Consider the following 26,116-nt stretch of genomic DNA (forward strand, 5'->3'; position numbering starts at 1 on the left):
CGAGTATAGTTCACCGAAGGAAGAGAAGATCAAGGGGCCTAGTTAAAGCTGAACTCCAGGCAGATTATGAAAAAACACTATTAAACCCAGCCATGTATTCATTTAAAATAAATGTTGATTAATAACAGTATGAATTTATACCAGAGTCTTTATGCTAGACTTCAACATCGGTGTTCTAACACAAAGGATAGAGATCAGAAAGAGCCTGATGGTGGGCATTGCCAGATATTTTATTTCACATATATTTGAGTTCTTTAACCACAATGTACCTTTATTGCTTACCTGTAATGTTACTCCATATAGGTTGTACACACCATCTGTTTCATGTGCGATGATCAGAATCTTGTAAGTCTTGTCTTTTTTTTTTTCTGGCAGTCATCTCTTTCCAGTCCAGATTTCTTTGATTCTCCTAGTCCAGAAGATGATAAGGAAGATCTTAATAACTTGGCACAAAGATCAGTAGAACCATCCAAGAAATCTTCCCGACCTACCACAGCATCACAGGCAAGTCAGAATTATTAGCTTATGAGTTTATTGGAAAGATATTACCAGTGTAATGCCACTTAGGGTTACATAGTGTGTTTAGTATCCGCTTTTTTAGATGGAATAATAAGGAATATAGTGAATGTCTGTGTCTCTAACATTATACAGTTAGTCTTTGGAGCAGAGAAAAGCCGGGTTTATGGGTGAGTATTCCCTAGTGTGCAATCTTACATTCAGTAAATCCCTTTCTAGTAAGGTGATCTAATTTTGCTTGAGGTGATTGTAGCCGTATTAGTGCACTTGCGACAGAAACAACTGAGTACTGTCCGTGGTACTTTTTTTATTTGCACTAACATACAATTTTTTAGGAAAAGCTTTTGGGGTGTGTCCCCTCTCCAAGAATACTGCTTGGATTTTAAAGAAGGGGACACACCCCAAGAGTACATGGGCACAAACATAACTTCGAACCCATCTTTGGTATTTGAGGCCAATTTTAGTCCCTTACTGGCAAAAATCTATTTGGATCTTCGTTTATGGCGTTTTTTTTTAACCCTCACTTGGTATGGATGCTTTAAAAAATGACGACGCTGCCCAACTTCTGTAGTTACTCTATGCATTACCAATAAAAATACCTAGATTAAATAGTCCTATTTTGCCATCATTTGCACTGATCTAGTGAAATTGATTTGGAATGACGAACCGGAAACCAGTCAAGACTTTTTATCCTTACTCTTCCTAAATGTAGTGGGGGCAAAGGACTTCAAGATGTGGGACTACAAAGCCCTACAATTGTCTAGAGTTTTACTGTATCAATAACCTCCTGTGGCCTTATTTGCTCTTCTGTGGGTAGTAATTAAACAATACTTGACACTTAAAGGGCACCCCACCATAGGATAGCTCTCATCCACCAAACTTTCTCTCAGAAGGGGTTGTCTCCACATCCCTCGCCTTTAATGCCAGTTTTACAACACCCTGAGTTCTGACCAGTGATTTATTATTGATAACAAATATTTTCTCAATTTAGCAGATATTGGCTGTATTAGGTGCGTACACTTTGCATTCCGGGGGGGGGGGGTGAAGACACAGGAGATGAGTAACCTCATACACCCCCCATTGAATTACTGGGCAATGCACCAATTGTGTCTTTACCTGAATTTTATCCCTCACCAGGTCAAATATAACAGATCTTTGACCCCATTCGAACACTTAGTTAGATAAATGAAGGTATGATTGATCAAGGGGTAAGGCCTACATCCCGATATTATAGAAGAAGATAGAAAGGACCCCCCCTAAATGGGACTTTACTGGCCTAAATATATTTATACAGTCAAATTGGAAAATCATACAAGTTTTATTAACAATTTGATTAAAAAGACATAGCAATAGTGGCTGGTGTATATAAAAGTCAAAATAATACAGACAAATATATGTGGATCTGTATTGATCCCTGGACTACCGTGATTAAAACACCATGGCAGAATGGGCTAGAAAAACACTGACGCATTTCAGAAGTTCATTCTTTCTTCGGGGTTGTATATTTTATAATAATAACAGATCAATTATGTTGACAAGAGTTGCATACAGTAGCCACTAAATTATTAAAAACAAGCAGTGATGTCCATCGCATTGGCCCAGGAAAGGATGTATTTTCAATATTGGTAGCCACACCAGTGAGGTCCAGCGAGACCTGGCAGATAGCAGCTCAGGAGTAGAAAGACGTATATGGCCAGACACAGTCTGGTCTATAGAAGGTTGAAAAAATGCAGTCTTGTGCGGCGAAAGGACGCAGACATCCACTCTCCTGGATCCGGAAAACACCTATGTCAGGATGGAAAATTCATACACCACTCGCTATCCGCTCAATACAAAAATGTTAAATGCTCCTTCAGAGGATTACAGTATGTACCTGCATATGTACAAAAGTAGGAGTCAGATCTGCAGGTATTCCTCACCAAAGCTCAAATTGACAGAGCCACTTTATTGGCCCACAAATGCTCAATAGCGAGTTGATCCGTAAAATAAATTTTTCTGAGTTTATCGATGGACACAGCACCCACCCCTCTATGGAGTTCTGATACTTCTAATACTGCTTGCTACTAAACTGATTACCTAGAGCAGAGAGGGGGATTATATACCAGCTGAGGACAGACCATGGGCATAGCCAGGTGTTTTTTGTTCTACCAAGTCCTACTCCTGGAGGAGGCAATATCAATACCCACTAGTTATGATGTATGGAGTGCTGTGTCCATTGTTGAACTCAAATGGATTTTATGGTAAGTACAAAAATCCCATTTTCTTAGTTTCATTAGGCTGCTCTTTTTGTTTTTCAGTTGCCAGACAACAAAGCTGCATTGCCCCCAAAACCTGGAGGTTTAATTTCAAGTGTTAGCTTCTCACATGGGGCTTCTGGTGCACCATCAGCGTTCCACTCTGTTACCTCAAGCAGTCACAGATCAAACTCTCCATCCTTTAGTAGTTCTGACACACGGCACAAAAGTGAAACCAACCAGACATCACTGGAAGAGCTACAAGTACAAGTCAAAGAGCTGAGAAGCATCATCGAGACAATGAAGGACCAACAAAAGTATGCACTGCTATATAAACACGTATAGATACTTGGTGTTCTAACATACTAGAGAGACTTTGTGCTGTAAAATAAGTGTGCTATTTATGTTACAATAATGGCTTCAGTTTTCCTCCTTGTTTATCCATGTACTTGAGCAATGTCAGTGAAGGCTTTGCAGAATTATGCCTCGTTTCCACTGCGTGGTATGGTTCGGTTCAGTACGGTATGGTTCGGAACGGTACACATTGCGTTTCCACTGCCAATAGTACCCTTTCATGATAGGCGTGGTGTAGCAGGAAAGCTGTGATAGACGATTCTCTGTCAACCAATCAAAGTTCTGCAGAGTGTAGCTCCACCCTGTTGGTATGGTACTAATGTGCTTGGTACCCCAACGAAAGGGTACCAAAAAGTGGTACGGTTCGGAATTAGGGTACCATTCATAATGGAAACGGCATAAATAGCGTACCGTACCGAACCGTACCAGAAAGCTCAGTGGAAACGAGCCATAAGTGACGGTTCACACTATAGCAATGTCAGACATTGCATGTGATTTGCACCTCACTGCTATGCAAATCACATACGATGTCTGTGCAATGCAAATTCAGCCCTACAAATTGTAGGGCTGAATTTGCATCGCATTCGGACCAAAGTCGTGCAGGACCCTTTTTTTGGTCTGCACCAGAATCGGATTGCATGGGCGTTTACACTTATGCGATCCGATTCCTATCCGAATTGCCAGTTTGCACTGCAATATGCAAACTAATCTGGTGGTGTCATTAACTTTGTATTGACTCTCCCAGCAGATCGCATGTGACAGTGTAAACTGCCTGTGAGTCAGATGCAATGCGGGAACCTGCAGTGGATTTGCAGGGTTCCCGCATCGCACCAATCTGAACCAGCACTTAACCCTATTTATGTATGAGGCTAGGGCTACCATTATCATGGCTGTATGCTAAAAAAGCGATATATAATAATGCACTCTTGTAAATTTAACAAAGTAAAGGTTATAGAAGTGTTCCACAACTAAAAAAAGTAGAAGCTTAGTGGGTGAGTAGTAGCCTAAAAACTAAAAATGTTTTGTTCCTTGCTCCAGAATAGGATGCAAGCCTTTCTTTAGGCCTCTTGCACTTGGGCATCTGAGCCCTGTGCAACTTCAATTCTGCTGTCTTCCCTGCTCAAGAAGCCCTGGTGCTGCTTATAGCCTCCCTTAGACATGACTGATTGTTTGCGGCTGTACTCAGGTATACGGCAAAGCTGATGCACATTTTTTATTGTACAGTATGCATATACCTGTACTTGTGTTTATGATAGCACCGGTGTATAACCGAGTACAGCAATTTGTGTATGGGAGGCTACATGCTGCACCTGGGCTTCCTAGGCTGGGGAAAATGTTGGAATTTAAGTCGCATGGGGCCAATGCCAATGCCAATTAAGTCGCATAGGGCCAATGCCAATGAGCAAAAGGCATTACTATGTCACTAATGCCATTATCATATCATTCTACATGATAGATTGACATTGCATACTAATATTGTGATCATGGGTATGGCAGTGGTGCTTCCTATTAGGTTTACTTAATTATTATTTATTTATTACAGGCATTTATATAGGGCCATCAATTTACCCAGTACTTTATATACCATTTATTCATATCAGTCCTTGCCCTTGAAAGGCTTACAGTCTAAGATCCCTATCTCGCATTAATATGTACACTGGGGGCCAGTTTAGACAGGAGCCAATCAACCTACTCATATGACATTGGAGTGTGGGGGGGAACTCCCAAATCACAGGGAGAAAATACAAACTGCAGATAGCGTTCTGGCCATGATTTGAACTAAAGACCCCAGTGCTGGAAGGCAGAAGTGCTAACCATTGAGTAGCTGTGCTGCTCAGCTCAGAATAAACCCTCTGCAATCAGCTGTTTTTAAAGTGATCCTTGCACTAAAAACACCAAGGTTGATCATTTACCCCTCCCCACATGATAAAACACTGTAGGGAAAAGAAATACATAAAAAAACTTAGCTCTCACTAGGCTTCTCCATTGATACCTAGGTAGCTGTGATATTCCTTCTGTCAAGATTCTTGAGAATGCTGAGAAGCCCAAATCTCAGAAGAAGATGCTCCTGCATTGTGCTGGGGTGTCATCTCGAGAGATGTGGGCTACTTCGCATTTCCCAGGATCTAGTGGAAGGCTGCGTCACATTACAGCGCCCACCTCCACCCCCACCCCCTACACACAGTGTGGAAGTTGGGTGTAAGGAAAGTATATTTATTAACTTTTTCCCTATTATTTATTTTTTTCTATGTATTGCAGGAAGGCCACATTAAATGGCAGTGATAGTGGGGACTTGCAACACTTCCCAGGAATAATGGCAAACCCACAGATAGACAGAATATGTATATGGTGATTCTAATATCCATATATGAGTTGCTCTCTTTGCCATTTATTAAATCATGCTTGGGAAAACCTGTAAAAAAAATGGTAACTTCCCATTAATAATAGAACTTTTAGAACTATAAAGCATGCCATTATTACTTTAATATGCCATAAGCATATAATAATATAATATGCCATATGCCAATTATACTTTTTACAGTGTAACATAACATTTAAAAATAGGCTGAGTTATCTAAATGATCTGATTCCTATGTACTCTAGATCCTTGCAACACCTACCCACACCCCTACATAGACTGCCTAAATTATTCTGTTCATTAATAGCAGTGACACTCATTTCGTGTTGTCCTTGTTGGCATCTGATTGGCTGTGGTAGGCATTAGAAGGGAAGGTTGGATCACAATCCCCAGTCCATGAAGTAAGGGAGATACTGCTTAGGCAACAATACTGCTGACAGGTTGGCCCCTGCATTTGGGCACTGTGCTAAAACTTGTAACAGGTTAACATGTAAACTAAGGCGACATCTGGTTACATATTCATATAGGGTTATATATTCATCTGACTGGATATTACCTGAAACATTGTATTTAAGATAAATAATAACAATCTAAAATGTCTGGTAAGTTAATAGTGGTACAAAATTCCTGGTACGCACCCTGTAATTTACACCTAAAATTAAAGTGATTTCAGAAAAGAAAACTCTATGATGAAGCACAGTGCTCCGATCTTAACCCTGATTATTAGTTTGATCATTTTCCACTTTCACATCGCTTACTGTTCCTATCCAGTCTGCATATAGCTTCAAAAGCTCTGATTTAATTAATCTCCCCACTTAGCGGTATTCTAATTATTGGCTGACTTGCTATTATTAGGAGCCAGTAATTTCCCTTCCTAGATTATGACCATGTCATCGGAAGAAAAACAAAAACGGAAACAATTATGTCCCAAAATATCAATTTATAGGAGCGCAGGAAATGATTAGTAAAAGCCATTCACATTCAGCTTTTTGGAGGGCTCTTTGGAGCTTTTTCAAAAGAAGCAGAAAGGGCAATTTAAGGCTAGATCAATTGGACTAACAGAACTCCTACTACTACATTCTTACTATTGCATTTGTGTACAAAAACTATAAAAAATATGACATTGTTTTCTGCACTGCCAGAGCTTACAATATAAAGTCCCACAGCACTTCACTTTTCCACTTTAAAGTGTCATTAAACCCAGAGCTAACCATTCACATGCCTGATATAGCAATATAAGCAACTGTAGATAGAACACATAACTATTCTTTTTTTTTATTTTATTAAATACCTTTTTTTCCTATTTCTACACAATGGTCACATGATGTTATTTCACTTGCTCCACACCGCCTTGTAAAATTGGTGGGCAGAGCAAGCAGAAAGCCTCTGATGTATCCTGAAATTGTCACTGTATGAAGTTATCTCTGTAGTCCCTTGGCCAAACAGAAAAGTTTGGTGCTGTTGCTGTAACGTGTAGCAAGAAAGGGGGAGTTGTCATTCAAAGTGATCGAGCTACCCCGCAAGCTGCTTGAAAAAAAAGTCACATTGGGCTGCTGGAGGAGGAAAGTGAATGGCTTCCCAACAGTAAATCTTGGTGTAGGTGCATTGGCAGTGGCAACATAGCAGCCATAGGATTGGCTGCCTATCAACCAGCTATTTACAATGAATGAAGAGATTTACAATCAAAAGCTTTAGCACACAGGTAGAAGACGTAATGGTAATGAACTATGCAAATGAAACATTTTGGGTTTAATGACACTTTAAGGAAGGGGTCTTCAAACTATGGCCCTCTAGTTGTTTAGGAACTACAATTCCCATCATGACTAGTTATGTCTGTGAATGTCAGAGTTTTACAATGCCTCATGGGATGTGTAGTTCTGCAACAGCTGGAGGGTCGTAGTTTTAGGATCCCTACTTTAAGGAATTCATGCACTGTAGCTTGTTTTTATTTTACCATTTTCTAACCCAGATTTTCAAAAACTGGTCGTCTTTCACATGGTGTTTTTTTTTTTTAAATTGCCTTACAAGCCTCTGTTTTTTTGTGATTGTGAGCTACAATGGTGTCTGCTCATTGCAGACTACAATATATACCCCAGATGGCTCAGGGTCCACTACTGGAAAGAGTTTCATTGCCTGCGAGAGATAGTATTCTATCCTGAACCCACTGAAGCAGAGCATTCTTTATTCACCAAACAGATAATTATTCCAATTACATATATATTTATATATCTATATATATATATATATGTATATATGACTGAATTGTTTTATGCTTCATTAGGAGCTCTCTCCTAAGAGCGTATGTCTAGCCAAAGGTTGAGTTTAATATCTGTTGATAGACTGGGGAAGGATTAAAACCCCTGTCAAATTTTTACTGCTGTCTGGGGCATAAAAGATCTTGCTTACTCACTGCCACTATGACAACATTTCTCTATCGCTCATTGACAGACGTAGTCTTCTTGATTCTCAAGAGCTGGGTTATGTTGTCTCCGCAGGAGTAGGACTAGGCAGAAAGACAAAACGTTCTGGCTCCACCTTAGGGGCAGTCCCTGAGGGTATATCCTCCCTCTCTCTGCTACAGGGAATCAGTTTTTTTCTGTCTAGTCAGGAGTAAGGACCTAAGTTCCTTGCTGGGATCTTTTGGTCCTGGCAAGACTTTTTTTCTTTAAGAAAAAGACATTTTTTTAGGTAGTTTTTCTCCAGTGTTTTTTCCTGTGAGATCTTCAAGCAAAATGCCGGACTGGGCGACACTTGTGGTCACCCCAGCCGGCCTACGAGCGCGCGCAGACCATGGCATTGCGCTTGGTCGGCCGCGACACATTCAAGTAAGTATGCGGGGCCGGGCGACGGGCTGGATGTTGAGATCCAGTGGTCACCCCGGTTTCTGCCTACGAGCGCGTGCAGACCAGAGCTCCGCGCTGGGTCGGCCGCGACGGAGTCCCAGTGGAGGGACTGACCTTGCGAGTTAAAAGTCTCGCTTGGACGCCAGGAACCAGAGAGTCGAGGCGTCCGAAGTGGTCCACAAACCCCCACCCCGGTGGAGAGGGTATTGTGAAGAGAGGGTGCCTGTCGGTTCGGTATGGTGGACGCTGACTGCAGTTGGTTGGAAGCTGCACTGCATTAGTTGGTGAGCCTTGGGGGTCCCTCTCTCTCTCTGTGGGATCGAGAAGCAGGTACTCTGAGGGGCGCTATTGCGCTAGGGGGAGACACACACAAAAAAAAAAAAAAGTTTTTTTTGTTTTGCTGGCAAAAGTGTCCTGAATTAACATGGACCCTGCCACTCATGTATCTCCTCCGGATCCCCTCGAGGGGTCTGCGGGATCCTCCAGCACCCCATTGACAATTGAATCATTGTCAGCTATTATGGAAACTTTTGTGTCCCGGGTGGAAGTGGCTTGTCAGGGACAGGGCGCGAGAAAGCGACCCCCGCCTAACCCCATATTATCTGAAACCTCGGATTCAGACTCTGAGCCCATTTCTGCAGTTGCAGGTACTTCATCTGGGATTGGTGTCTCGGGTCCTGTCTCTTCAGACAGTGAGGAGGATGTTTCGGCATCCGCCATAGCCCGAGAGGAAGCGTTGGTAAACGCACTCATTGTATCTGTTCAAGAGACCTTAAGGTTACAGGGTATTCCATCAGAAATAGCTGAAACTGAAATCCCTTTTGGGACTAAAAAACGCATCAAAGTGGCGAAGGTTTTTCCATTGCCCAAATGTTTTGGCAATCCAATCGAAGAAGAATGGCGTCTGCCAAAACGCACGTTTACTATTTCTAAACGCATTGACAGGCGTTATCCGTTTGAGGAAACCCTCATTAAGAAATGGACAGAACCACCTGTGGTGGATTCACCAATTGCTAGATTGAATAAAGCCACGGTTATTCCTTTAGAAGACGCTCCGTCTTTTAAAGATCCAGTGGATCGCAAGATAGAAGCTATGTCTCGCACCATGTTTTCCTTGATTGGATCAGCTTTCAGACCTATAATAGCTATTGGTCTGGTTTCGCAGGCTGTAACTGAATGGACCAAGTGGTTACGCCGGGACTTAGAAGAGGTCCCTCAGGCGGTATCAGATTTGTTGGAACAAATGATACAGGGGTTACAGTTTGTGTGTGATGCGGCGTTAGACGCCACTCCATTATTGGCGCGAGCATCAGTCTCAGCAGTGGTTCTCAGGCGTACACTGTGGCTAAAAGGTTGGTTAGCCGACCAAGGTTCCAAAAAAGCATTGGCTAATATCCCCTTTTCAGGAGAGCGTCTATTTGGAGCCAACTTAGATGAGATCATTAAGGATCTCACGGGTGGAAAGAGCACCTTTTTACCGCAAAATTTTAAAGGTAGAGGAACTCGTCAAAGACGAGGGCCTTCTTTTTCTGCTCACAAGAGGTTTTTTCGTCCCGCAGGTGAAAAAACTAAGTCCTCCAAAGCTCCTGCAGGAGGCGTCAGGGGTCGTTGGTCGGGCAAGCAAAAGCCCGCCCCCTCCAGACCTGAAGATAAACCGTCCAAAGCCTGAAGGTGCGCCCCCACCCATAACTGGGGTGGGGGGACGTCTTCGCCGGTTCCCGGATCCATGGCTTTCCAGAATCCCGGACAAATGGGTTTGCGAAGTCATAAGGTCAGGGTACAAGATCGAGTTTCGATCTCTTCCACCGGCGCGATTCTTCCCTTCCAATATCCGACTATCCTCAGATCGTTTAGAAGATCTGCGGAGAGCAGTCACAGATTTACTACAACAAGGAGTGGTAGTCCACGTTCCTTGGACAGAACGGTTTCAAGGGTTTTATTCAAACCTATTTACAATACCCAGGAAAGAGGGCAAAGTGCGTCCAATTCTGGACTTAAGAGCACTCAATTCTTTTGTCAACATAAGAAGATTCAGAATGGAGTCCATTCGCACAGTAGCAGCCTTCCTGCATCCAGGGGATGTCCTAGCGTCCATAGACATCAAGAAAGCCTATCTTCACATTCCCATTTTCGCAGGACATCAGCGGTTTCTACGCTTTTCCGTAGAAGAGAACCACTATCAGTTTGGGGCGTTACCTTTCGGTCTCGCCACGGCTCCGCGGGTCTTCACAAAGGTGTTGGCCCCAATGTTGGCACTTCTGCGCCAAAGAGGCATATCGATCCTTGGTTACCTAGACGATCTTCTGCTTCATGCAGAGTCTCCTCAGACCTTGCTACAAAACATAGAAATTACTATGATTTCTTTACAGGAATTCGGGTGGCTGGTGAACCAGCAAAAGTCATTTCTGGTTCCCACCCAGAGGCTCGAATATCTGGGTCTAATTTTAGACACAGTCAGGACAAGAGTTTTTCTTCCAGTAGGGAAACTCCGAAAGATTCAATCAGCAGTCCAGTTGTTACTGTCCAACAGCTGGTCTTCCCTTCGGACTTGCATGAGGGTTCTGGGGTTGATGGTGGCTTCGTTCGAAGCAGTCCCATTTGCCCAGTCCCATACCCGAATTCTTCAGCAAGAGATTCTTCTCAGATGGTATCGGAATCCGGAATCCCTGGACAATCAGATCCGATTGAGCAAACAGACCAGAGAGTCTCTGGTCTGGTGGCTTCGGTCTCCGATGCTCAGCCAGGGAAAGTCATTTCTGCCAATATATTGGACGATAGTGACCACGGATGCCAGTCTATCCGGATGGGGAGGAATTCTCGGTCAATTATCTGTCCAGGGACTTTGGTCCCTGGAAGAATCCAGGTTACCGATAAATGTATTGGAACTGAGAGCGATCAGACTTTGTCTGATTCACTGGACCGAGCAGCTCCAGGGCAGCCCGGTTCGGATCCAGTCAGACAATGCCACGGCCGTGGCTTATGTCAATCACCAGGGGGGCACCAAGAGTGCCCGAGCGGCCAAAGAAGTGGCTTGCATTCTTCGCTGGGCGGAACGATTTGTTCCAGCAATCTCTGCGGTGTTCATTCCGGGGGTGGAGAATTGGCAGGCAGATTATCTCAGCCGTCAGACTCTGGATCAGGGGGAATGGTCCCTCCATCCAGACAATTCAACAGGAAAGTTCAGAGATTCGTGGCTTGCTCCCGCGATCCTCTAGCAGAAACCGCAGACGCACTGATCGCCCCGTGGGGGCAATACCAGCTAATATATGCCTTCCCTCCTCTCGCGTTACTGCCAAGACTTCTTCGCAGGATAGAGGAGGAAGGAATTCCAGTAATTCTGGTAGCTCCGGAATGGCCTCGTCGAGCTTGGTACGCCGACGTGGTCAGACTGGTGGCGGATGTCCCGTGGAGACTTCCTCTCAGGGAGGACCTACTGTCTCAGGGACCGATCTTCCATCCTGCTTTACGATCGCTGGCTTTAACGGCCTGGCTATTGAGACCCAGGTGCTGAAGGACAAAGGTTTGTCAGCTTCAGTTATTCCTACTCTAGTTGAAGCAAGGAAAGCGACTTCCAGAAAGATTTATCATCGCACATGGAAGTCCTACATTGCATGGTGTGAACCGTTGGGGTTCCATCCTCGGTCTTATTCGATTAGTCGAATATTAGCTTTTCTGCAACAAGGGGTTGAGCAGAAACTGGCCTTGAGTACTATCAAGGGTCAGGTCTCAGCGTTAGCTATCTTCTTTCAGAAGCCTTTAGCTACTCATTCCTTGGTGCGGAATTTCATCCAGGGGGTGCGACATCTGGCTCCGCCAGTGCACGCGCCGTTACCCCCCTGGGATCTTAATTTAGTGTTGTCGGTTCTTCAGAAACCTCCCTTTGAAGATATTAGGGAGATTCCTCTACCCACGTTGTCCCAGAAGGTGGCCTTCTTGGTGGCTATTACTTCTGCACGCAGGGTGTCAGAACTGGCCGCATTATCTTGTCGTTCACCATATCTGGTGGTTCATAGAGATAAGGTGGTTCTTCGTCCGAATCCATCCTTCCTACCAAAAGTGGTTTCAGAATTTCATCTGAATGAAGAAATTGTATTACCTTCCCTGTGTCCTAAGCCCAGTCATCCTCGGGAGTTTGCTTTACACTCCTTGGATGTGGTCCGGGCAATCAGGGTATACTTGAAAACGACAGACTCGTTTCGCAAGACGGATTCACTTTTTGTGATCCCAGATGGACCCAAAAAGGGGTTGCCTTCATCTGCCACGACCATTTCCAGATGGATCAGACAGACGGTAGTACAGGCTTATTCTATTAAGGGTCGGGAGCCCCCGTTCCCTGTTAAGGCGCACTCCACTCGGGCACTTATTGCGTCATGGGCCTTTCGCCATCAGGCGTCAGTGGTCCAGGTGTGCAAGGCGGCTACCTGGTCGTCGGTGCATACCTTTACTAAACATTATAAAGTTGATGTAATGGCATCGTCTGATGCCTCGTTTGGCCGCAAGGTTTTGCAGGCCGCAATTTGAGGAGACCAGTGGTCTACCTCGAGGGTTTTTTCCGTTGGAAAATTTTTCTTTAGTCTCATTCTTTGTTTATAATGAGCCTTTAAAACTTCTAGTTTGGCACCGGTTGGGCCTTCTAGATTGGATTTGATTTTGTCAATCCCACCCCTCATTTGTGGCACTGCTTCTGGATGTCCCAGCTCTTGAGAATCAAGAAGACTACGTCTGTCAATGAGCGATAGAGAAAAATGGATTTTTGTAAGATCTTACCGTAAAATCCTTTTCTCTTAAGCTCATTGACAGACGTAGTACCCGCCCCTCTATCATTGAGTTAGGTTGGGTTAAATTCTCTGTACTGCTTTAAAACAGAACTGATTCCCTGTAGCAGAGAGAGGGAGGATATACCCTCAGGGACTGCCCCTAAGGTGGAGCCAGAACGTTTTGTCTTTCTGCCTAGTCCTACTCCTGCGGAGACAACATAACCCAGCTCTTGAGAATCAAGAAGACTACGTCTGTCAATGAGCTTAAGAGAAAAGGATTTTACGGTAAGATCTTACAAAAATCCATTTTTTCACCAGATAGGAAGTGAAGGAAAATCTCCAGCAGTGATAAAAACAAAATTAAAACTTTTTTTTTGTTAGAGGCTAGAATCGCCGTCCACTTTTGATTGCTCATGAAAACAAAGAACACTCCATTAAGATAGCTCTCTTGTTTTCTTCCAGCCTGGGATTATTCCTCAGGATTTTGTTTATGATATAGGAGAGATTTTGGCCCCCAATATGCATTGGCTATAGCTTATCTCCCTGTTATCAGATTATGATTAAAAAGATACCAGCGCTTATTAGGATAGATTTACATATGCGTCTAAATTTCCCATTCCTCTGAAGCCCGATCTGCATTCAGATCATGTTCCAGAGACTACTGACAAGCAGTGAGGATGTGCTGCAATGCCTTCTTACCGCCTGATTTACCCCATTTTTTTTACCAACAAACATGCCACAACCACGTGCATTCCATGCAGTTGTGTGGCATTTGTGTCACTTTACTTGAATGTGTAGCCGCCCCCGATTGCTACAAATCTGGTAAACTCTGCCGCAGCCACGAAGCATGTAAACGCCCCATCCACTGGCTACTGCAGTTTAAGGGGGGCAGTTGGCAGGTGGCAAAAATATGGCTTAACCCCCTGTCTAAATGAAGACGTGATTCTATTGTTTACCTGCCCAGGGGGACAGAGTTATTCCAGCTGCTGGTGGTTGTTGTGTGTGTATATGATTTCTGTTAGGAGGTATTAGGATTCATCTGAGCGCTGGATGCTAGATTCTTACTATGAAAGTATTAAAAGACTCCCAAGACAAATGTCTGCTGCCCTCTCCTTAGTTTTTGCGTAAATTCCTCAGTCTGCGAGGTCCCTATTCTTTAGAGCAGTGGTCATCAACCCTGGCCTACAGGGCCCACTAACAGGCCAGGTTTGCAAGATAACTGAAATACATCCCAGGTGATATCATTTGCTCAGTGATTGCAGTACTCTAGTCTGCATCTCCCCAAGGTAATACTTAAAATCTGGCCTGTTAGTGGGCCCTGAGGACCGGAGTTGAGGACCACTGCTTTAGAGGACCCCTGCCAAAGCTATTTTACGAATACTACTACTACTGTTTCTTTGACAGACAATAGCTCAAAGTCAAGTGCCCTATATCTAACTTTTCTTGAGCTTTTGCTTGCTGTTCCTATTGCATATTTTCCCTTCCTGTATTCTAAAACTGTGGCAGTAAGTGAGGGTAAATCTCTTTAACGAAGACATTTTTGTCTGAATATGCTCATAAATCTTAAAGGCACAGGCAGCCATTAAACTGCTGTTAAAGTAGAAAACTTTTTTTTTTTTTTTAATTTTGAAGGAAGTGTTATAACCCCTGTAATTTTATTTTATTTTTTTTGCCATTTGTGTCCCATTGCGGAGATTTCCCTTCACTTCCTGTCCTATAGCCAAACAGGAAGTCACAGGAAATCTCTGCAAATTAAGGGAATTCCTTGTGGACGCCCAGGTCACCAGAACTAGTGTCCCCATGGGAAGATTTCCCCTGTATTATTTTTCTGCGGACAACCCAAAATTTGGGATTTTCTTTTAATGATAATGGTAAACAGGAAAAATAAAGAGGGAGAATTTCCTTAATGGAGACACAGACAGCAATATAACCTGACAAGCGTTCTAATTCCTCTCCACTCTGTCCGAAACTTAAAAAAAAAAATGTTAAGGTATACTTTAAGGCTCGCTTTACACTATGAATTGCCTATGAATCGCACAGGGATGCGCAATTCACATACGATTTAGTGCGGTGCTATTTGAGCCCATCCGTTTTTGAATGGACTCAAATCACACTGCATTGCACTAAATTATGCACTACTTTTGAACACACACTGCAACCGGATCACATGGTAGTTTTGTACCCTGCGATCTGGTGCAGGCAAACGCTCTGCTTTTGCGACCTGTGTTTGGGGTGTCATTAACTTTGCATAGACACCCGCTGCAGATTGCAAGGGCAGTGTGTTTTGATCACAAGTTTCCTGCCTGTACCGCATTCTAGTTTCCTCAGAAGGTAGACTCCTTCCTATACCTCAGGGATGTCCCCAGATTACACTAGATACATATGATTAGTGGTAGTTCAGCATGGCTGTACCCATTGTATATTATTTCTGCTGTCTTTGTTATTACAAACCTGAGCACCAATCCCATAACCTTCCATCAGGGCAGGCCCGTTGCTACAAGGTAGGCAAACCAAGCAATTGCTTGGGGCCCCGAGCTGGCCTGGGGCCCCAAGACAACGACTGGTTAAGAATAAATGCAACGACACTGTGTAAGGCTGTGAGCGCCCCTTTGATCGTCAATGCAGTAAAGTGCAATGACACTGTTATCGGGATCTCCCTCAAGGGGGCCCCTCTCTGCCTCAAAAGGTTTGTAAAAAGTCTGATAAGATCTGCAGACACAAGAGAGATCCCTGGCCTACCAGCTAGACTTTATGCAGAGCATGGTGTATGGACCAGCCCATGGACAGTGCAGACTGACAGCTCCTACTGTATACAGATAGCAGGGCTCTAAATGCAATAAAATTCCTGCAGCCTGTGTGGATGAGTGAGGAGCAGATAGCATCAGGGTGAGTAGCTGCTAGGACCCTCTGCTTCTACATCTCCCGAGTGCCGACAGGTCTGAAAACTTCTTTCTTTTTTTTTTTTTTATCTCCCTTCTAATCTTAGTCTTCCTATGTCTCTTTTTGTTTATCTGTCCCCCTTCTCTCTCTCTCCTTTCTTTCTTTATTATATCTATATCTATCTATCTGTCTATATCATATATGTAAATATATATATATATATATATATAGAGAGAGATAGATAGATACTTAAACTGTATGGCTATGCTGTGGTTTCTGTAGGCTTTGCGTGTGTGCGGGGGGTCGGGGGGGCCTCCATGTCCATTTTGCTTGGGGCCCCCAAATTCCTTCAAACGGCCCTGCATCAGGGGCTACCTTTCATCATGCAGAGTAATAATAATATGCAATTGTTTGTGTTTCTGTACTTTGCTTGTTCCCTTTTCCTTGATTTGATTAATAGTTAACACAACTCACAATGTGAGTTCAAGGTCTTATATGCTGCGGTTCATGCAAAGGAATTTATTTACAGCTATATTTACACTTTGTACCTGACTGGTTTTGATTAAGTATTTAATTTAAGTACAATGTATGGTATAAATATAAGTGTCTTACGAGTAATACATTTAGCAACTTCAGTAAGTTGTATAACCGCTCAAATCATTGTGTTTCTTTCTTAGAAAAGAGATAAAACAGCTGTTGTCGGAACTGGACGAGGAAAAGAAGATTCGTCTACGATTACAGGTACAACAATATCAGCCTGGTTATAATTGTTTCATGGCCTTACTTTTTTTTTTTAATTATCATCAGGCCATTTTTTAGTTTTCTGTGTTTTAATAATTTGACAGTTACTTGGTCATGCAACACTGCACCCAAATTTATTACATTTTTTTAGACAGATAGAGCTTTATTTTTGGTGGTATTTATTAATCTCTGTTATTTAGAAAAAATATAAAAAACTGTTCTTCTATCTGTTGTAAAATTTAGCAAAAAAAAAAACACCCACACATTACCCCTTTTTTGGAAAGTAGACATTTTTTGTGACAATTTTATGCAAATAAATAAACTGGTACTTATGGGGTAAAACACAGAGCTTAATAATGGTCTACTAGATATAGTAAATGTCAAGGTCACACCCAGAGGGAGGAGGAGGAGGTGAAGGGGTTAAAATACAGGTCCCATACAGAGTCAGGCTGGAGTTGAAGGGGTTGTTGTGTAGACGTGTTGGATAACAAAGGTGAGAGGATAATATACAGTTCACATATGGCACTTTTCCACTGCAAGTACCGGCTCGGCTCTACTCGGCCCTGCTTGGCCCAGTTGCTTTTCCACTGCTGGTACCGCATGGTATGGGGTTGGAACGGTACGGTATGGTTTGCTTTTCCACTAAACTAGTACTAAAGTTAAGTGGGTGGGATAACAACGGGGTGGGTGGGATTCTCTGACCAATCAGTGGCTAGTAGTGACTGCATGCAAAGGATTGTGGAATATGGTACCGGGTATGGTACCTCTTGGAACCACAATCGAGGTGGTACTGTTTTTGAGAGCCGTACCGTTCGGTTCCATGCTGTGGAAAAGCGTCGCCGTACCGTACCGAACCGTTCCTACACCATATCATGCGGTACCAGCAGTGGAAAAGCACAAAAGCGAGCCGAACCGTTCGGTTCCATGCAGTGGAAAAGCGCCAATATAGGGACAGAATTTAGGTCCTGTTTATAAGAGATTAGGGTGGTGAAAGGGGAAAGGAAAAAAAAAACCCCAGTGTCTGTAAAAATGAACAAATGGATCTGCAGCTGCTGATGATACAGCATTCTTCTTCTATTCACAAATTACTACAACCTAGTGCTGAAGAGGAGGGATCAACAATAACATGTGATGACCAATCACAGCGATTACATGGTACTGAGCTCCATGGATCGGCTCGCATTTTTAGGAGAGGAGGGTGGTGAAGGGAAAGGAAAAAAACCCCAGTGTCTGTAAAAAAAAGAACAAATGGATCTGCAGCTGCTGCTTATACAGCATTCTTCTTCCATTCACAAATGACTACAACCTACTGCTGAAGAGGAGAGATCAACAATAACGTGATGACCAATCACTGCGATTACATGGTACTGAGCTCCATGGATCGGCTCAGTACAGTGCTGTCTAATAACATCTTGGTATTCAGCAGTTAGCAGGCAGAACAGCCATGTGACAATTTTTATCCAGTCCCATTCACAAATGGCATTGGGTAAATTATGAGCCGCCAATCAGTCGTTTAAAAATAACCATCAGTGGAAAAGGGGTTACATGCACCTCCCCTTTTCTTCTGTTCATCCCTTCCCCACTGAAGTAAAGAAAAATACCCGATGCTTCTGGGTATGAGGTGCATGTGACTCTTTTCCCTTGCTTCTATAGTGCACCTCTCAATTCCTGAACAGCCAATCACTTGTGGAAGAGTAGATGTGCAACAATCATAACCAAAAGGCAATGTGACATTTCTTGGGTAACCTCAGAAAAATGACCTAGGGGCATATTATTGGTGAAGAGATTGATTCCATCTAGATTCTGCGAGAAATGCTGTAAATAAAGTACTTTGCAGAAAAAAACATTTTCTCCACTGTGTATCTAAAATGCTTGGTCATGCCAATTAAATAAATAGGTGTTTATTACAGTATGTCGCAAAGTTTGGAATAAAGTCCTTGTATTTCCTGAAGTCTTAGCGGAGGTTTACTGCCTGCGGATTCTGTTGTGTTCCATGACTTCATGATGATCCATGACTAGGGCACATTAGCTGAAAATGTAAACTTCTATAGAGAAAGCTGTTTTGAACAGTTGACCAATTCTTGGCTATATGACGGATAATGACTAGGACCTGGTGGCCTTCTTTTGTATAAGATAACATTTTGGCTATTTTCAACCACTGTGCTCACTTTGGTGGATAGAGGGAATGTTCATTCCTTGGTTTTCTATCTTTTAAACCCTTTTTGGTATAATTGTGCTTAAAGCAGAGCTGCAATGCATCTAAGCATCATAAACCAAAAAGCCTATTTCATTCATTTTTAATATTCAAAGCAAACTGACTCATCCTGTGCAAACAAATGGCAACCACCCCAACCTATAACTGGCCTTTGCAGCATGGAGCACATGGAAGGGCAACGCATGTCAAAAAACAACAAGGGAAAATTCCCAGCTCACATACCAACCAACCTGCTACAAACTTCCATGTCTGAATGCCTTTTTTTTTTGCTTAGAAATCACTTTAAAAAACACCCCCTAGCATTTATCGCTGTGGCCATGTTGAGTAAGGGCAAATGATTCATGTAGCATTTACTTAGTAATCCACCTGTCCTTAGCTCAGGCAGAAGGGTGCACTTAGCTGAGAAAACCCCTCCTGAAGACTCCTGGGATGTATGACATCATTTGCCTAGACCTGGAAACCAGGAGGTAACCTGTAAAAAAAAAAAAAAAGTTTAAAATGGGTAAATATGATATACTTTCCTATCTATTTTCTGATGCTAGCAGCACAAGGATTCAAAATAGTCAATGTTGATTGAGAGTGACGTTCCACTTTAAACTATAGAATCATGATCATTTTTTTTTTCTTTTCTGTGTAACTTTTGGTTGGTTTTTGCTAGCACTGTTTGATAGCCAAAGTTTATAAACCTACAGGTTTTGTTATTTTTTTCAGATGGATGTCAACGAAATAAAGAAATCTCTACAGTCCAAATGAATGAACCATAGATAGTAAATAACTTTCATCCACCGAAAGCCAAGAATGAAGAGCTGTTCTTCCCACACAGGCCAAAATATTTTTGGTGCCAAATGATTTAAGATTCACCTCAGAAGCTCAGAAAGCACAACAGCAGCTCTACCAACCAAGGAGCCCCTGGTGACATTTGTAGTGCTCGGCACACGTATTTATCAAGACAACTTCATGTTGTGCTCAAGTGTTCCTCTTAAAACTGCGAATGAAGGAAACTCAGGCAGTTTTACTTCAGAGTGGTACTTTTTTATGATATTTTTCCATGAATAACGTGTATTTCAGATTGTCTGTTTACAAGCTTTATAATTTCCCCCCCCCCCCCTTTTTTTTTTTTTTAATGTGTGTTTGCGTCTTTATCTCGGACTCCTGAACAGTTTGTATGGTGTGCAATTATGTCATTTAATTTTATTATTTTTTCTTCTTCCCAGATGCCCTGATGTATTAATTTACATCTATGATTATGACCTATAAACGTACATATGCAATGTACTGTCCATGCAATGTGATACAAAGCTTCTGAAATTATTTTCACTGTACTTTAGGAATGTGTGTTTAAAATAGGAAAATGACAATTAAATATGATTTGTGCCTTTTTTTTTGTTTTGCCTAGCACAATTGTGCAAAAAATAAATATATATATGTCCATATGTCCAGCCAGATAGTGGGGAGAAGGATTAGAACCCTCTTTGGGTTTTTACTGTTATCTAAGGCTTATTTTGACAATGGTTTCATTAGACAGGATGTAAGAGCCCATTCAGACTAGTGCGACACGACTTGGGGGGGCGACCTGTGAAGTCGCGTGCACCGCGACTTCTGCGCGACTTGCAGAGACTTCACATAATGGAAGTCTATGCAAGTCGCTCCAGGTCGCCCCAAAGTAGTACAGGACCCTTTTTCTAAGTCGGAGCGACTTGTGTCGCTCCTATTAGAACGGGTCCTGTGCTAATCAATGGACCGCGACCGAACGCGACTTGTCAGGCTGACAAGTCGCCTGACAAGTCGCGCTAATGTGAATGGGCTCTTAGGGAAAATCTTCAACAGCAAAGCAGACAGAAATATATATATATATATATATACAGTGGGTACGGAAAGTATTCAGACCCCCTTAAATTTTTCACTCTTTGTTATATTGCAGCCATTTGCTAAAATCATTTAGGTTCATTCTTCTTCCTCATGAATGTACACATAGCACCCCCTACTGACAGAAAAACACAGAATTGTTGACATTGTTGCAGATTTATTAAAAAAGAAAAACTGAAATATCACATGGTCCTAAGTATTCAGACCCTTTGCTCAGTATTTAGTAGAAGCCCCCTTTTGATCTAATACAGCCAGGAGTCTTTTTGGGAAAGATGCAACAAGTCTTTCACACCTGGATTTGGGGATCCTCTGCCATTCCTCCTTGCAGATCCTCTCCAGTTCTGTCAGGTTGGATGGTAAACGTTGGTGGACAGCCATTTTTAGGTCTCTCCAGAGATGCTCAATTGGGTTTAAGTCAGGGCTCTGGCTGGGCCATTCAAGAACAGTCACGGAGTTGTTGTGAAGCCACTCCTTCGTTATTTTAGCTGTGTGCTTAGGGTCATTGTCTTGTTGGAAGGTAAACCTTCGGCCCAGTCTGAGGTCCAGAGCACTCTGGAGAAGGTTTTTGTCCAGGATATCCCTGTACTTGGCCGCATTCATCTTTCCCTCGATTGCAACTAGTCGTCCTGTCCCTGCAGCTGAAAAACACCCCCACAGCATGATGCTGCCACCACCATGCTTCACTGTTGGGACTGTATTGGACAGGTGATGAGCAGTGCCTGGTTTTCTCCACACATACCGCTTAGAATTAAGGCCAAAAAGTTCTATTTTGGTCTCATCAGACCAGAGAATCTTATTTCTCACCATCTTGGAGTCCTTCCGGTGTTTTTTAGCAAACTCCATGCGGGCTTTAATGTGTCTTACACTGAGGAGAGGCTTCCGTCGGGCCACACTGCCATAAAGCCCCGACTGGTGGAGGGCTGCTGTGCTGGTTGACTTTCTACAACTTTCTCCCATCTCCTGACTGCATCTCTGGAGCTCAGCCACAGTGATCTTTGGGTTCTTCTTTACCTCTCTCACCAAGGCTCTTCTCCCCCGATAGCTCAGTTTGGCCGGACGGCCAGCTCTAGGAAGGGTTCTGGTCGTCCCAAACGTCTTCCATTTGAGGATTATGGAGGCCACTGTGCTCTTAGGAACCTTAAGTGCAGCAGAAATCTTTTTGTAACCTTGGCCAGATCTGTGCTTTGCCACAATTCTGTCTCTGAGCTCTTCAGGCAGTTCCTTTGACCTCATGATTCTCATTTGCTCTGACATGCATTGTGATCTGGAAGGTCTTATATAGACAGGTGTGTGGCTTTCCTAATCAAGTCCAATCAGTATAATCAAACACAGCTGGACTCAAATGAAGGTGTAGAACCATCTCAAGGATGATCAGAAGAAATGGAAAGCACCTGAGTTAAATATATGAGTGTCACAGCAAAGGGTCTGAATACTTAGGACCATGTGATATTTCAGTTTTTCTTTTTTAATAAATCTGCAACAATGTCAACAATTCTGTGTTTTTCTGTCAGTATGGGGTGCTATGTGTACATTCATGAGGAAGAAGAATGAACTTAAATGATTTTAGCAAATGGCTGCAATATAACAAAGGGTGAAAAATTTAAGGGGGTCTGAATACTTTCCGTACCCACTGTATATATATATATATATATACAGCGTATACAGTTGTGCTCATAAGTTCAGAATTTATGATTTCTTGGGCATTTTTCTGAGAATATATATGATAACACAAAAACTTTTCTTTCACTCATGGTTAGTGTTTGGCTGAAGCCATTTATTATCAATCAATTGTGTTTACTCTTTTTAAATCATAATTACAACACTAACCATGAGTGAAAGAAAAGTTTTTGTGTTATCATCCATATTCTCGGAAAAATGGCCAAGAAATTATACATTCTGCCAGGGTATGTAAACCTATGAGCACAACTGTGTGTGTATGTATGTGTGTGTGTATATATATATATACACACACACACACACACTATATATATATATATATATATATATATATATATATATATATATTATGTCAAACTGTTGCAAATTTCCCCTTGCTTCCTGTCTGGTAAAACCATTTTCAATGGGTGAGCAAGTAAGAGAAATATCCCAAGTGGGGCCCCTGTTAGCAGTACAATTCAGGGCAGGGGTTTTTTATTCACTCTCCACCCTATCCAAAAGTAAAAAAAAAAAATTTTGCTGAACACACACAATAACAATATCTGCTAAACACTATTTGTAATGGCTATATGACCCCACAGTTATTTTAGAAAATGTACATCCCTTTCTGTGAAAGAATTTAAATATACTGCCCCTGTGTGCCTATCTGCTGGGAACCATAATGAAAAGTTTGAATTTTAGGGTCTGTGCTATTTAAAGAAAGTGTTTGGTTTGCATTCAGCCATTTCAAAAGCTCCTCATTTTAAAACTGTATACAGCTTTGCAATTTGACTAATGTTTCCCACCAACAGTCTTCCCCTTTTATAATAAAAGCAGATCCAAGTAAACATGGTCCTTAATGCTTGAGGTCAGGGGATTTTTGCACTCATATGATGGGGAAGAGAAAAAGCCTGTGCAGACACATCTTTTAGTGCAGCAAAACATTTCTTCAGAAATCAGTACTACAGATTCGGGCAGGTTTTTTTTTTTTTTCGGGGGGGGGGGGGGGGGGACTCCTATGAACAAATGCATTTCCCATGAATATTTAGTATCGACACCTATAAAAAGACTGTACACTTATATTTTTAATAAATGGTCCCTTTCTTTTTAGAAAATGTTATACTCACTTGTTAGGGATGTATAAAAGAGGTATACGTGTTAAAAAGAAAGTTGGAAAACATTTATGAAAAAAGTATGTTTTATTTGTAGCGACTAGAGCTGCATGATTAATCGTTAAAAAAAAAAAAATGCGATCTCGAATCACCCCTTACGATCTTAAAGCGGCATGTCCTTAATTCTTACAGAGCTCTTTTCTAAAAGCTCACTGTTGTTAAGGCTGCTAGATAACTATAAACACAATGTTTTACAATGTATCATTTTGTTCTTTTAGATCAAAGGAATGCATTTCCGTCTGTAAATGAGGGCAGTTTAACCTCTTAAAGACTAAGCCTTTTTCTGACACTTGTTGCTTACAAGTTAAAATCTTTATTTTTTGCTAGAAAATGACTTAGTCCCGGTTCACATATGTGCGATGACAGACACTGCATGTGATTCGGAGCGCACTGCTCTGCAAATCACATGCGATGTCTGTACAATGCGAATTCAGCCATACAGATTGTATGGCTGAATTCGCATCGCATTTAGACACAACTTGCTCAGGACCCTTTTTTGGGTCCACACCAGAATCGGATCGCATAGGTGTTCGAACTGATCAGGGGGTGTCTTTAACTATGTATTGGCACCCCCAGCGATTCACAGGGTTCCCGCTTTGCATATATGTAAATCGGCACTTAGAGCCCCCAAACAATATATATATATTTTCTTTAGCAGAGACCCTAGAGCAGTGATGTCGAACCTTGGCACCCCAGATGTTTTAGAACTACATTTCCCATGATGCTCATGTATTCTGCAGTGTAGTTGAGCATCATGGGAAATGTAGTTCCAAAACATCTGGGGTACCAAGGTTTACCATCACTGCCCTAGAGAATAAAATGGCGGTCGTTGCAATCTTTTATGTCACCCCGTATTTGCACAGAAGTCTTGCAAACTCAGTTTTTTGGGAAAAAATACACTTTAATTAATTAAAAAAAAAACCAAACACCAAACAGTAAAGTTAGCCCAATTTTTTTGTATAATGTAAAAGATGATGTTACGCCGAGAAGAGAATCCTGATCTTTATTCTAAGCAAAAATAATTGTGATTCTCATTTTATCCAGAATCGTGCAGCTCTAGTAGTGATTAATTCATATTTATTTTTTGTGAAAAGTGTCGTTTACTGGTGTTTTAAAAGGGATATCAAAGAAACATACTAACATCTATTTAATAATGGAAATCTACTTTGCTGACTTTTGAAATGGTTAGAGGATTTAAGTCCAGGTACAACAATTTAGCCCCCATACAGTTTCCGCTGTACTACCAGATTTCATCTCAGATATCTTGTCCTAAGAAACTATGCTTGGGAAGAGTCCCCTTTGAGTCACTACATAGGGACCCTGAACGTTTCATTAAAAACCCCTTTAACGCCATGGTGCAAACCACTGTGATGTATAGTAAGGGAACAGCAACAACCATTGGGAAAGTCAGACTGCATTTTACTTCTGAGAGCACAAAATTGCTCTTTGCAGTGTAATAAAAGTTTTGTTTTTTGTTTTTTTTTTAGTGCCATGATAATTTAGTCTTAGAAATTTTACTTACCTAAAGCAATATATTTCCAGAAATATAAACATTGTCTTCAAGCCTAAAAGAGGGAGGAATACAAACCAGCTGAAATATAAGAATTTGACATTCATTGCTCTACACGTGCGATCCAGCTCAAACCTCGCTGACTGTAGTGCAACAGCAACCTCTAGTGTTGAGAATTGGAAAATAGAAATCCAATTTATATGTAGAGTACTAAGAACTATTTTTAAATCATATGGTCACAAAGGTATAAAATAAAAGCAGCAATATATATACATATAGATGTCAGACATTTTATTGGGAAAATGCATGGCTGTGGTTAATGTTCACCTTTGCCTACAACCAATAGGGCTATTTTGTGGACTTAACCAATATTTTTATAATAATAGTTCAGTCCTCAGTTTGTGTAGGTGACAGGTGCTTTTCATGAGTATTAGTAGTTAAAATTCTATTACATAAGAGTCATTTATTGATCCATACCATAGAATCAATACATGTCATATGAAAGTATAGTATTGCTGCCTATAGAAACGAAGGCTGTTCCTGCTGCAAGGCTTTGTGAAAGTCTTGTCACAGGCAGTCCCTATTGGGCACATGCACATAAACTTCCATTTAGAACTGCATTAAAGCGGAGTTCCACCCATTTTTAATAGGTTGGATTACATAGATGTATGTAATCCCCTTTAAAACGACTTTTACCAATGGAAACTTTTTTTTTTTTTGCTAGTAAATACCTTATTTTCTTGTTTATTCCTACTCTCCTCACTTCCGGGTCCGATCGGCGATGACGTCATTCGGCGATTCGCAGTGTGTGCTGGGATGTATTCCATGCCAGAAATCTTGCAGTATTACCCAGGAGCTGAGCTGTACTGTGTGTATTGAGGCCGTGACCTGCCCCGCCTCCGCCCCACCTCCTCTCAGTGAGTTGTACTGTATGCATTGTATTCAGCCCGTGCTCTGCCCCGCCTCCTCTCAGTGAGCGAGGACTGAAAGCATTATATCCTCACTGAGCTCAC

General features: G+C 42.0%; 1 protein-coding gene across 1 annotated transcript in view; it reads left to right on the top strand.

Annotated features, from left to right (window-relative positions):
- Positions 1-20,267, top strand: part of SH3KBP1 (SH3 domain containing kinase binding protein 1) — a 568,203-nt gene extending 547,936 nt beyond the window's left edge. The window contains exons 15-18 of the mRNA XM_082244592.1: positions 376-504; positions 2,814-3,067; positions 16,621-16,684; positions 19,611-20,267. Coding sequence (XP_082100718.1) covers positions 376-504; positions 2,814-3,067; positions 16,621-16,684; positions 19,611-19,652 — 489 coding nt within the window. The 3' untranslated portion in view covers positions 19,653-20,267. The remainder of the gene's footprint in view (positions 1-375; positions 505-2,813; positions 3,068-16,620; positions 16,685-19,610) is intronic.
- The last annotated feature ends 5,849 nt before the right edge of the window (positions 20,268-26,116 follow it).

Source organism: Pelophylax lessonae (assembly GCF_965119305.1).
Source record: "Pelophylax lessonae genome assembly, chromosome: 2".
Taxonomy (NCBI): domain Eukaryota; kingdom Metazoa; phylum Chordata; class Amphibia; order Anura; family Ranidae; genus Pelophylax; species Pelophylax lessonae.